At 32.2% G+C, this 14,100-nt stretch overlaps 1 protein-coding gene across 1 annotated transcript; it reads right to left on the bottom strand.

The window, feature by feature from the left end:
- Positions 1–7,488: 7,488 nt before the first annotated feature.
- Positions 7,489–9,784, bottom strand: LOC136222276 (F-box/kelch-repeat protein At5g60570). Its single transcript, XM_066009859.1, has 2 exons — positions 9,623–9,784; positions 7,489–9,366 (listed from the first exon to the last, which is right to left on the bottom strand). Exon 2 carries the CDS (start codon positions 8,908–8,910, stop codon positions 7,780–7,782), a length of 1,131 nt encoding a protein of 376 aa, XP_065865931.1. The 5' UTR covers positions 8,911–9,366; positions 9,623–9,784; the 3' UTR covers positions 7,489–7,779.
- Positions 9,785–14,100: the final 4,316 nt, after the last annotated feature.

Genomic DNA, 14,100 nt, shown 5'->3' with positions numbered 1-14,100 from the left:
AGGCCTAACGTTTAGATCTAGGCTTAAAGTCTTATTTCATGCCTTATCTCTTATAACAGTGGTGTTTACCTTTGATGTATTACTTTGTGATATTAACTTTTACATAAATTTTAAATAAAACTCTTTTGGTTTCACTAATTTTCGGATAAAAAACTATGGTTTACTTTTTGTTTTTTCGCACTTTTAATAAAACAAGGACCTTTTGAATTAATACTATTAAAACCATCATCATATTTGTTATGGAACTACATTTTTTATTTTCAAAAACCATCTTTTTTAGAACTTTCACTCTCTAAACATTAACATTCTCTCTCTTTACCAAACATCATCTAAATAATCTCAAAATAAAAAAGTTGAAGAATTAAAGTTGTTTAGAATATTAGTAGTTCTTAAAATATGTCATTTTTGAAGTCGTAAATTGTGATTTTAATAGTATCAATCGAAAAGGTCTTTATTTTGCTAAAGTTGAAAACCTCAGTCCTTACTTTGAAAAAAAATAAAATCACAATCCTTTATCTCAAAATTATTCCTACACGGAATCCTTAGGCGTGGAGATAACACCTTCTCAGCTCTTTTTCCTATTCAAATACAGAGCCAGTTTATTATTATTTACACTATGAGTTTTCACTCTTATATAAAGGGATCCAACTCCTTTCGTAAAAGGTGCGTTTAAATTTTCAGAGCTTCTCTCTCGAGGTTCTTTGCTTATTTCCTCTTTCTAGATCAAAATTGACTTATGTGTCGGAGTATCCCTCGTCGAGATCTGGCCAAGTCTTTCTCCTATTTTGCAAGAATGCATTAACACATAAAAGCATCAGATATTATCCTTGATAGCAACTGAATCATATACAATCACCAATTGGATCCACAACTTAGCAGAATCTTATATTTTGTTATTATTGGTTCGATAAGCGAGATCTGATAACTTAAGCTCTCAAAAGGTAAAGAAATTGCTTTAGATGACATTGATCCACCTATTGTTCCTTCCTCTCATATTGGGCGAGGTTCTCCGGTTGATGTTTTAATTGTCGCGACACATGTAGAGGGATACATTGTAAAGAGGGCGTTGATAGACATTGATATCTCCATCAATCTCATCACTAGAGAAGTGGTACGACATCTATAAATAAATCCTATTAGAATCATACCAATGCAAGTACCGATGGTGGAATTGCGCCAGCGCGACATCCCTGTTAGTGGTTGTGTTGTATTAAGTTGCATGTTTGGAGACAAATATTGCATATGAGAGGAAGATTGTGAGTTCATAATCGTATATGTAGGTTTCGCTTATAACATCGTTATGGGGAGACCTTTCATATCCAAAATGAAAAGATGATTCAGTAACAAAAGAGGAGACCCTCGCATCACCAAGCCTAGAGGATAAATCGAACCTTCATTACAGGAGAGGGCCAGTCGCTCTGGATCGCCAAAAACCTAAAAGAGGATGGGAAGCGAGAAATCATGGAGCTCTTAAAAAGGGAACATAATGTATTCTCGAGGCAATTGGATGATATGGAGGAGATAGATACAACCACAATCACCCATAAAATTAATATTAATCATAAAGCCCAGCTTGTCCAACAAAAGAAAAGGAAGCATACACTATATAGACAAAAAAACAGTCGATAAAGAATAAATCATCTATTAAAGACTGTCTTCATCCGTGAAGTGTTTTATCTGAAATGGTTGGCTAATGTGGTTTAAGTGAAAAAAAACCCAACGAGTATTACCAGATCTGTATAGACCTCACTGACCTAAACAATGCTTGTCCCAAAGATAAGTATCCTTTATAAAAATATAAATCAACTCGTGGATTCCACTGCAGGGCATGCGGTGAAATTAACTCTGAATAGATAAGTCAAATGAAATTAATCTCATCACCTTGCCAATATTTTAAGTTAATTCTTCATAAGAGGCCATGAATATATTTCTCATCAATCGAAAGTGATGAATGCTCAATCTATCATTAACTACTCTACAATTACTTCATATGATACTCAATCTTTGTGCGAAGCACACCTGGTGTGTTGGATTGTGCTAAATAACAAAGTCAAAGCATCACACCACATAATCCAGAATCACATTAATGATTGTTTGAATCCGATGATTAGTTATACCTATTGTTTGGCTCTTTCGTGGAAAATGCGGGCGTGCTAGAGAATTATAGTATTCTCGAACTATGAAATAAAATTGCGCCTAACTAACTTCTAATTATCAAACGACTATAAGGAATAAAGAGATCGTAAAATTTCAAAGATTAGATTATCAAAACGATACCGACCTTACAAAAATGATTGAAGAACAATAAAAATAAAATTGTATTGGAAGCGTGAATGAACTTTGAACTTGAAAATTAAAAGTAAGGAAATAACTGAGAATTCTAAAAATACCGAAGTCTAGAGATAATTTGCTAGAGTTTTGCTTGAGTGTGTGTTGAGTTGTCTTTTTCATCGTGATTTATGCCTTTTATAGATGTTGGGAGTAACTTGTTGTTGTTTCCACCAATCCACGTTCTCTATGATATTGAGTAACTGTTTCACTTTAACTTCCACGATGGATTGATACTGACACTTTCTAACTTTCCTGCTTTTTAATTGGCTCATAAAATACACATTAAAAATATAAATGGCCTCATATGATCCCATAGGTTTACCACAAGTATCCCCCGAAGTTCACTCTAGGAAGTTGGTTTCCCCCAAGATACACTATACGAAGTTGGTTTCCCATGAGGTACACTTTAGGAAGTTGGTGTCTTTCAAGGTTCACTTTAGGAAGTTGGTTTCCCTCGAGGTGCACCTTAGGAAGTTGGTTTCCCCGTGGTACACTTTAGGAAGTTGGTTTCCCATAAGGTTCCCTTTAGGAAGTTGGTTTCCTCGAGGTTCACCTTAGGAAGTTGGTTTCCCCAGAGGTACACTCTAGGAAATTCTAAATGAACGGTGCACTAGGAAAATATAAAAAAAGTTTCTAAAATGAAAAGTTTCCTAAACAGTTTTAAATAAGAGTTTCCTTAAAGGAAAAGTGTACACTAGGATGTGCATTAGGAAAACTTTTATTTTTGTTGCAAACACCTACTAATACTAATGAGATAAGACAAGTCACTAGAAATATCCATCCATCCTGTTATCTCACATCAGATCCCAATCATAATGAACTTATTCATTAGGTTCATGTAACTGTCTAGATATCCTCATATCTAAAGCTTGTGAGATTAACTTTCGGTTTAGGAACAGAAGACCACAAGTCTCTACAGTATTATGTTAATCCCAGAACATAATACTTGACTTGATTTTATTTAATTTATCATTTAATTAGAATTTATTAGAATCATAAGGTATGATTGCACTTCATCTTGTATGAACACTTTATGATTACTATTATAAATTAGGGATTACCTCTATCTAACTGTTTGGTTGTGATAAAAGATAGTCTTTATATAGTTAAACTTACAATATCAAATAAATCAAATAACTCAGCAATGAACAATTTATTTATTAATAAATTATGTCTTAAAACAATTATCTATAGAACACTAAACCAACATACTACTTTTAATTTGATTTCAAATCTGAATATCATTAGATTGGGATGGAGAAAGAGGATGAGGAAAAGACATCATTTACCACTCACAAGGATACTCATTTCTATAAGCAAATGCCACGGGACTTAAAAATATTGATGCGACCTATTAGTGGATCATGAATGCCATTTGTGAAGGGTAGATTGGCGAGCGTGTCAAGGTCTATGTAGATGAAATTATTGTAAAGAGAAAGGACAAATCTAATCATGTCGGAGACATTCAGAAAGTCTTCAATACTTTAAGGCAACATCGATTCAAGCTCAATCTGGAAAAATTTACATTCATCATAGATTCAGGGAAGTTCATTGGGTTTATGATATCCCATAAAGAAAATGAGGTGAACCCCAAGAAGGTTAAAGTCGTGTTAGATATAACATGCGCCAATATCTATAAAATGAGTACATAAACTGAATGGTATGATAATCGCCCTGTGAAGATTCATCTCTTGCTCTATAAAAAGATATTTACCATTCTAAGCCATCAAGAAGAGCAAACAATTAAAGTGGTCCAAAGAATTCCAAGAAGCATTTAAATAAATGAAAACCTTCCCAATGTCGCCACCTCTAATTAGTTGCCTAGGAAAAAGGGAAACTATGTATCTTTACCTGGAAGCTACTAACAAAACGGTGCTCATGATGGTAAGGCAAGTAGATGGCCATCATCAATCGATCTATTCAATTGTAGATATGGAACAACGCCAAAAGTAGATAAACTAGATAAAGTCGATGCTAGCACCCATGGTTGGAAATATGTAACTTGTCCATATACGAGATACAAAGTGTACCTAACACGAAAACACATGAGGTAGTACTAGCTTAGGAAGAGAAGGAAGAAGATTGAAGAAAACTAATCTGAGAGTATTTAATGAATCAAAACTTACTTGAGAATGTGGTAGAGGCTGGTGTGAGCGCACGATACTTCCAGGAGGAGTCTCACCGAGCATTCGGAAAAGAAGTGCATCATATCATGAGCAGGACACATGATCAAGGTGCTTGATAAACTGTGACATTAAATAACATACTAGACTAGGAAATTCAGTATAGTAGATAGGACGTTCGACTACTATACTTTTCAGAGATAGATTTGACACTCATTTACTCATCTCTAATATTAAATTAATTTAAATTTTTATAATTGATTTATTTCGAATGATACCACAATTGATTAATTAATATGAATGTAGGATACAATGAAAATAGAAAACAAGTAAATTAATTACATATTTACAATAAGGATGAATGGAGGATACAAAATACCAAACTGTGATATAAAATATGGAAACAATCTTTTATATATATATTAAACCTGCAAAATATATTTATTTTTTTCAATTTTATATCTTTGAAAAACTGCAATTGTTTTATATGAAAAATATCAGAAACATAGTCTTGAATGTGATTAATTAATTCTCATTATACACCATTTTTATTTTAAGGTTATAAATTGATTTTTATTTAAATTATTATATACCCGCGCAATGTGCGGACATACAACTAGTATATATTTACTTATGATATAGCTCAGTTTATTAAATGCTATCTTTGATTTTATTAAAATGGTAATTTAACCTTTTAAAATTTTAGTGAAATTTATGTAAAATTTTGTCAAGTTCTATAACTTTACTGAAATTTCTATGGAACATTTTTGAAATCACTTCAATGAAAGTCATGTGACACTCCGTAACTTCATTGAAACTCTTATGAGAAGTTGGAGAAACTCTTGTGTAACCCTGGTAAAACATTTATATAAAAAATGGAATACCTCAAAAGTATAGTTTATTTATTAGAAGTGAACTACTTTATGCTTTCAAAATAGATTTAAACTTTAGACATTAGAAAACTCAGGTGAGATATTGGTACGTTTATATAAAGAATGAAATACCTCAAAAAGTATAGTTTATTTATCAGAAGTAGACTACTTTATTCTTTCAAAATAGATTTAACTTTAGATGTTGGGAAACTCACGCGAGATGTTGGTACGTTTATATAAAGAATAAACTACCTAACTTTAGACGTTGGGAAACTCACGTGAGATGTTGGTACGTTTATATAAAGAATAAACTACCTCAAAAGTATAGTTTATTTTTCAGAAGTGGACTACTTTATTCTTTCAAAATAGATTTAAACTTTAAATGTTGGGAAACTCCCGTAAGGCGTTGGTAAAACATTTATATAAAGAATGAGATATCTCAAAATATAGTTTTTTTTTTTTATTAGAATTGGATTACTTTATTCTTTCAAAATAGATTTAAATTTTAACTAAACCATTGGTATTTTACTATTCTTGTCTCCATATCTATATCATCCGCAATAAAAGTATGGAAAGAAAATCTAATAAACTAGGTTGTCCTAACTTACAAGTCTATATATATAATATATATTTGAGAAGTTAATTTGAGATATTTAGTTGCTGAAAATGTGCAAAGATTACAGAATCTGATGCTTCTCTTTTAGTGTTTGGAGATGGAATATGGGTTCAGTTTCACTACTGAAACATCAAAATATTTGTATCTACAAAAATGTTTCCTCTAGAGATTTTCTTGTTTGATCTGCAATAACATTTCAAAGTCACCCAAAAAAGCTTTCAGATTTTCCTGAATTTTATATGTTTTTAATATCAGCCTATTTGCTTGTTTATATCATTAACAAATGCTAACAATTTCATATTCAAAGAAGGATATAGTATTTATTACCATTAAAAGGCTGATCATGTATATGAAATTTAGTTAATAGTGATAAGAGAATAGTAGAAAATAACTTATCTTCACAAATTAAATTAAACCACAAGAATTTTAAGAAAATAACTTAAAATATTGTGAAGTTGATGATAATTTGAAAAGAGGTTGATTATTTTATGGATTTGGATTACTCTAAATTCAAAAGTTATGGCAGGAAAAAAGAATAGCAGACAGAAGAAAGTTGGATTAGTTATGAGAGCACAATGTAAATTGGAAGTGATAGACTAAATCACAAGAATATGTCAAAAATATACAAAAGAGAAAGAAATAAAATTCTGAAAAGGACACTTGAAGAGGAGGTCAACAATACAACCCAACCCCACTTTTATGTTTTTTTATCCCTACAAAATCTACAATTTCTACTACCAAAAATAAATTCAACACTGCTCCTTTTAATTCATCCAATTGAGTTTTTAATTTATCAAAGTTGCACATACCAAGACCTAAAGCAGCTATTGTGAACAACTACATATATTAAATGTCCGTTCAATAGAAGAATATAAGTGTTTAACAACTATTTCGGAAAGAAAATCACCTAACTTGTACTAAAACTAGCTCGAACAAGTTATAAATCCAGAATTCCATAAACTAATTACTAGCTCGAACATAGTCATAAATCCAGAATTCCATAGACGTAAGAAATGAAACAGCTCGAACTTTTCTTTTCCAAATTTGATATGAACAATGTTTGTGCAGTGACATAATGCAAATTGTTCACTTCTGTAACAAAATTCAAGAAGAAAGAACAAGCAAGAGACAAGAAGGCAAGATGATGGATGCAAAGACAAGGAAATGTTGTCACTTATCGTTAATCAGTTACAGGTTCAGTTACCCTCTTTTATAAGCAACCTGCATTCACAACCATTCCTAATCATTTTAATCAAACAAAACTTCAACTAAATTATTCCCAACCAACTGCCACAACAGAAATCGAGCGACCGCATACGAATCATCGATGCGATACGGAACAAATGTCATTGGAGCATGCATATGTATGAAAACAAGGAACATAATTCACACTTGAGTTTCAAAACTGTCTCAAGATAATACAGATAGACCAGCTATGCCAAGATCAGTTTCATAACATATCAATTGCAGAGAAGCATGTATTCAAATTTGCATAAAAGGAATAAACAAGTAATGGGTGTTTGTGCAAGATACTAACATTAAACTGTGGAACAATAATGGTTTTCAATTTATTAGCTGTGATCAGAAATAGAACGTAACAAGTGGGGAAAAAAATGAAAATGAAATGCGCGAGCAGAAACTTTGAAGTGAAACACACAAATCTAAAATACAAGGATGTTAAAGAAAAAGAAACCAAATTTCTCATATTGAGAAGCGGTATCTCAGTAACAAATTAATTCTAGTCAATCAAATAAACATTCAGGAAGCACCCTAAAAAGGCCAGGTTAGATTGCTGTAACCTGAATCCTCTCTCTGTTGAGTCAATCTAAATGAATCCTCAACAACCCATGACAGCACAATTGTAAACAAACACACCAACATGCTCCTTCACACCAAGAACCTTCCAATCCAAAGTTCCATTATTCACCCCCGACTTCGGACACCAAGAGTTCAGCACGACAGCTTCGCCTTCTGGTCCCCTTTGTCCACCCACAACAAGAAGTTCCTTTCCACAGGCCTTGAATGCCAAGCCCCAACCGTTTGAAGAATCAGCCCTCACAGGAAGTCTCCCCAACACATCCCAGGTGTTCTTCACCTTGTCATACTTTTTCACCATGTTAGTTAGATACTCAACAGCGTAAAGCTGGTTATCGACAACTGCGACGAGTGGAGGAGCCTGAGCAGCCCTATTAACATTTGGATACATCCCCTCTATTGTCCTCCATTTCTTTGTTTCAAAATCATACTCCTCCCCACATGTCAATGAAACAGTGGGACTTGACATACCACCGATCACATAGAATTTGCCATCCATAAAAAAACCTGAGCACAATCTACGCGGTGAATGCATAGTAGGTAGCGTTTCCCATTTGCCTGTCGAAGAGTCATACAGCTCTGCTGAATTCAGAACATTTCCATTCTTATCACTCCCTCCTGCAACAACTGCAATAGAACCAAAGCTCCCTGATCCGAACAAACAACGTGGGCGATTCATCCCTTCGCACTTGACCCAACCCCGACGAATCAAACTATACTTCCAAATAGCAAACTCAAATAGCTCGCGCCCAAAAACCAACAGTTCACTACCCACGGCTAGTGACTCTTTATCAGCATGATTGAAACACTCGTCACAAGGTATCTTGGGAAGAGCCATCCACTTCTGTCTCACAGGATCAAATGCCTCCCATCCCCTCGGATCACAAACTAGATAAACCCAATGCTCCACTACTCCCAATTGCTTCCTTAAGCCATATAAATCTCCACTTCCAATTAACTTATGAAATCTCTTGTTTATACATGACAATGAAGCATAGTCAGATCTACAAGCCCAAGCCAAACAATTCAATGCAACATCATCAATAAGACCAGGGAGGAGAGAATCACTTGATCCTAATCGTAAGCGACCATCATTTACTCCTCCCCTTGTATTTATTATTGAGTAACTCCTTACTTCCTCTTCTTCCTCCATCAATTTATAATCTAAACAAGCTGTTTTATGTATATTGAACAATCTTTGATATTATCCAAAGAAAAAAGAAAAATAATCCTGGTGTATTATCAGACTATCGCACTTATACAACCGATTTTGATTATGCTCCCAGTACCCTGAAAACAAATTCCGATCTCTGAAGATAATCAATCTCCATCTGTTTATCCTTTCCATCAATTCAAGAAATCAATATTGCATGCCTCCATTTCCCACATCCGAACCAACTTTTGAGAGAAATTAAATGAAAAAAAGGGCTACTATTTCACTTTAGCTATAAAAAAGATGAAAAAAGTTGAAATCTTGCAATCATATCGAACGCATAGAGAGAACAATCTCCAACGAAGATAAAACAGAACCCAGCTATGTGACCGAATTACCAAGATTTGCAGGGAAGTTCTTCCAATTGATTTCCAGCAATCCAAAGGGAAATATTACCTAAAGTTTTTACATAGAGTCAATTAACAATAAACGAAGCAACAAACAACAAATTTTGAGCCACAAATAAATTACTTGAACGGGTAATCAAATCAAAGAATGAACTAATTAATTAATTAACCAAAGATTGTAGCTTCTAAGGTCCGATCCAAATCCAAAATCATGAAAATAATTCGGATCCTAATCGGGCGATAATTATAAAGCTAGTTAAAAGTACGAATTAAATGATAAAGAATATAAAAAATTGAGACCGTACCGGAAACAATTAGAGAGATTTCGGATCTTGGATTTAGATTATTCGAAGAAACTACAGTGAAAAGTTTGCCGTCGAACATATCGCCGGATTCCGGCGAGCGTAAAAGGGAGAAATCTATCTGAGATAGTTTGTACTTTGTAACAGAGAAGCTTAGCTGATAAAAGAGAAAGAGGGTGTTGCGTTATAAAACTGAAATACCATAGTTTTATTTTGCAAATGTGTCCCTCAATGTTTTCATATTTGCATTAAAATCCATCATTCTTTTCTCTTTTTCTTTTTTCTCTTTTTGCCGTTTTTCTTGTAAGATTTCCTTCTAGGCGTAGAGAAGCAAAATTGTCGTCTTGCATTTTGGGTAATTTTGTTTTTTGTATGCAAGCAATATTTTCTTTAAATATATTATATGGATACCCTTCTTCTTTTTTCTTTGATAAAATTATGGATATACCCTTTTTCATTCATGATTGTATGCGGCTAGGGGTTTGAATTTCTCATATGATAATACGATTTATAGAGCCAATTAACTTAGTACGATTATTATTTTTATATCATATAAATATATAAATTCATTAAATAATCGAAGATACTCTACTGATTTATCAATAAATTTATTTAAATTAACTTATTAATTTCATCAATTTATTTACAATGATCCATTAATCGAACATACTCTACTGAATAAACTTACTTATACAATAGGTGTTTCAATTTCTCTAAAAAAAATTAATAAACTTGGAGGAATTAATTAATAGTGATCACTATGAAATACTTTATAAATTCAAATAATTAATTCTTTTAACCGATTTCAGAGACTTTTGATGCATAAAGCCTTCATTTAGCCTTCATTCATTATATAAAGTGAAAAAAGAAATTAAAAATGAATTTGCAATTAAATAATCAGATGAAAGCTCCTGCTAATTTTATAGGAACCAATTAAACTAAAGCTATAATAATACCCCCTCCATTTTCAAATAAGTGTCGTTTTAGATAATTGTTTTTGTTCTTTTTTAAGTGTCGTTTTCGTTTTTCAATAAAATTTAGTATAGTTTTTTGATCTAAGCATTTAAATTTTGTCTTGATTTATGTGTTTTTTAAGCTTTCAAAGTTTTTTCTCCAACCATTATAGGAGAGAGAATTTTTATTTAGTTAATCCATGTAAATTTATTAATTTAAGTGCATATTAATTGTGTTTCTTAATTTGTGTGAAAACTCTAAAACGACACTTAGGGGGTGTTTGGTAGCTGCTTTTCGGCCTCCTGTTTGCCTTTTCACTTTGAAAATGAGAGTTTAAGGTGTTTGGTTAGACACCTCCTGTTTGCCTTTTGTAGGCAAAAAGTAGCTTTTTATAAAAGCAGGGAATCCCTGCTTTTTGGAACAACAGCCTTTTCAAACAGCAAACAGCAAACCGTAACAGGAAACAGCAAACAGCAACAGCAAACATGAGATAAAACAAACGGACCCTTATTTGAGAATGGAGGGAGTAGTTATTATTATTATTTTTCATCGAATGTCTTTTAGGTTTGAAGCGTGTATAATACAAGTCCATCGTATTATATGTTTAAATTCATCAATAAACAAAATTGTCAAGATTTGAAGACTCGACTGTTTAATTCAATAGGCTCTAATATTATATTGTGGAACCAATTAAATTTAAAATTTAAGCTGATAGTTAAGAACCAAAAATAACTTTTATTATTATACTGACATTGTATACCATCTACTTGAATCTGAATTCAAGTAGGGTGAAGTTGTTAAAGGGGATACAATTCTTTTAATAATTACACCAACTTCTTGGATTGCGGGCGGAGAAAGAGCGGACGTAGAGACTCGGGTCGAGGCGCAGCCTAACTAAAAGAGTCATTCCATTTAGAACGTTTTACAGTGGATCGAGTGTAATAGAGCACCGATTAAAAAAACATACCACCTTATTAGGTTTTCACCTTAATAATAGTTTTCGTCATCCATCCTCTTGAAAAAGAACTCTCAATCACTCAAATCAACATTTTTTTACATAAAATCAACTTACTTAAAAGATGTAATTATACGGATTGTAACCGAGTCGAACCGAGTTTTATCCTTTAACGAGTTCAAGCTCGATTTGAGCTCAAAATCTTGTTCATAATTTTATTCATGACTTTTACTTGTGCACAGCTCTTTAATTCGATTCATGAACTTTACTCGCGAGCAACTCGTTAATTTTGTTCATTAACTTTACTCTTAAACGAATCATTAATTAATTTCATAAGCAAACTCACGAACAAAGTTCATGAATAAATAAATAATCTACTCGCAAATATAGTTTGTTTATTGCTTATTATTTGGTTCACGAACGAGCTCACCTAATAGAATAATAGAGACTATCTAGTTTTGAAACCTACAAAACTAAAATTTAAAATTTCATACAAAACTATGTAGTTATATTATTATTAAAAATAATAATTGAACCGAGCTTACTCATGAGCATTTCTTGTTCATGAGCTTGTTCATGAACCTATAACCAAACTTGCTTGCGAGCTTCCGAGCCTAGTTTTGTCGTGCTCAAGCTCGGCTCATTTATAGATAAAGTCGAATACGATCAAATTTTTATCAAGTCAAATGTCGAGCCTCTCACGAGCAACTCAACTCATTTACAACCCTAAATAGAATATAATAAACTTTTGAAAGAAGATATATATGCATTTAGCCCTTAATTGGGAGGAAGTTAATGGAGGTAAATGAGAGTAATGGAATGTAAAATATCATATTAACATTGTTTGAGAGGTTTTTTTTAGAGTAAATAAAGGTTAAAGGAAGTTAAACTCTTACTTCTTTTAACCTCCAAACCCTAATATCCAAATTGAGGTTTAATGGAAGTAACAGAAATTTCATTAAAAAATTTGTCGCTGCAGAATAAACTTTAACTTTAACTTTCATTCATATTTAAACTCTCAAATGAAATTAAATTTTTAACTCTCATTTACATTTTATAAACTCATCAAAAATATTAACTTTTAACTTTCATTTTTTTTTTCCGTTACTTCCTTTAACTCCCATCTCCATTAACCTACAAACTTAACTGATTTAATCTCCATGTATACAACAATGTAATCTTAATCTTAATGTGAAGGCTAAATTCGCTCTCATCCGTTAACTATTATGACTAAATTTATGCATTTAGTTGAAATTATGTTAGAAAATAGATTAATGAGAAAGAAAGTGTTGGTGCTTAATCATTTTCTTGAATACTATTATTGATCTATAATTATGAATAAGAAATAGATATTGGTAAAAATTCATAAAGAAAACAAAAGATAGAACAATGAAACATCAATTATATTGCTTACTAAACTTTCATTATACCTTATAATGCACAAAGTTTCCATCTTTGGATATCTATTATTTAATATCCATAATTCAAAGCTAAGTTGCTAATCTGGAATTCTACTTACTTATCACAAACAAACACTAGGGGGATCTTAGGTTCAACAACCCCTTTTAACCCACTATTCTTTTTTTTTTTTTTTTAAATAAAAAATAAAAAGTAGACATAGACATAATCACCATTAAGCAAATCAATGGCTTCACTTATAAAGGCTATTCTTGTGAAAATAAATTGAGTAAATAATTGGTTAGGCTTTTCGATATCTGCAGAAATGTGCGTCATGTTATCACTTCTTAGTAATATATGGTTAATGCACATGTATAAGAAAAAAAGTAACATAGGTTAGATGCATTGTTAGTTATTCAACTTTTATCACTTAACTTCAATTTGTCTCAATAAAATCATTCAATTTGAATTTTGTCTCAATAAAGTCACCCTAGCAACTTCAAGAACTAAAAGACACAAGAAATATGACGTGGCTTTTATGTTATTACTAATCAATTTTCACTGTTGATCAAAATGACACGTGGTCCGCCTAGTTGACTAAAATGACACATGGTTACAGTCTAGCTAACACATGTCGTTTCGCCCACCTAGGTGGCATCCACGTGTCATCTAGGTGGCAGTCGTGTGTCGTCTCAGCCAATAATGAAAGTTGATTACTGTTGATGTGTCAACCACGTCACTTTTTCAGTATCTTTTTGCTCTCGAAGTCGCAAGAATAACTTTATTGTGACAAAATTCAAAGTTGAATGATTTTATTGAGACAAATTAAAATTGAGTGATCATTTTAAGATAACTATGAAAGTTCAGTGACTAATTATGCATTTAACCCTAATAACAGAAATTTTTTATTTTGCATTCTACACCAGATCAAAGGCATGTATATATACGAGTTACTTTTTCAACTTTTTAAATATTTTTTCATGTATGTAAACATATCTTTAATCTCTTACTGATAAACGATAACATGACACATAAATAGAGTGAAAATAATGAGATTATAAATGTGTGAAGTATAACATAGTTAGGGGTAAAATTAATCCAATTTACAAACATTAGAGATATAATTGTACTATTTATGATGTTAGATATAAAATTGCTCTTGGTTACTAATGTT

This window comes from Euphorbia lathyris, chromosome 3, assembly GCF_963576675.1.
Source record: "Euphorbia lathyris chromosome 3, ddEupLath1.1, whole genome shotgun sequence".
Classification (NCBI taxonomy): Eukaryota; Viridiplantae; Streptophyta; class Magnoliopsida; order Malpighiales; family Euphorbiaceae; genus Euphorbia; species Euphorbia lathyris.
Note: the sequence above shows the minus strand (reverse complement) of the source record. Positions and strands in the feature narration are given on the sequence as shown.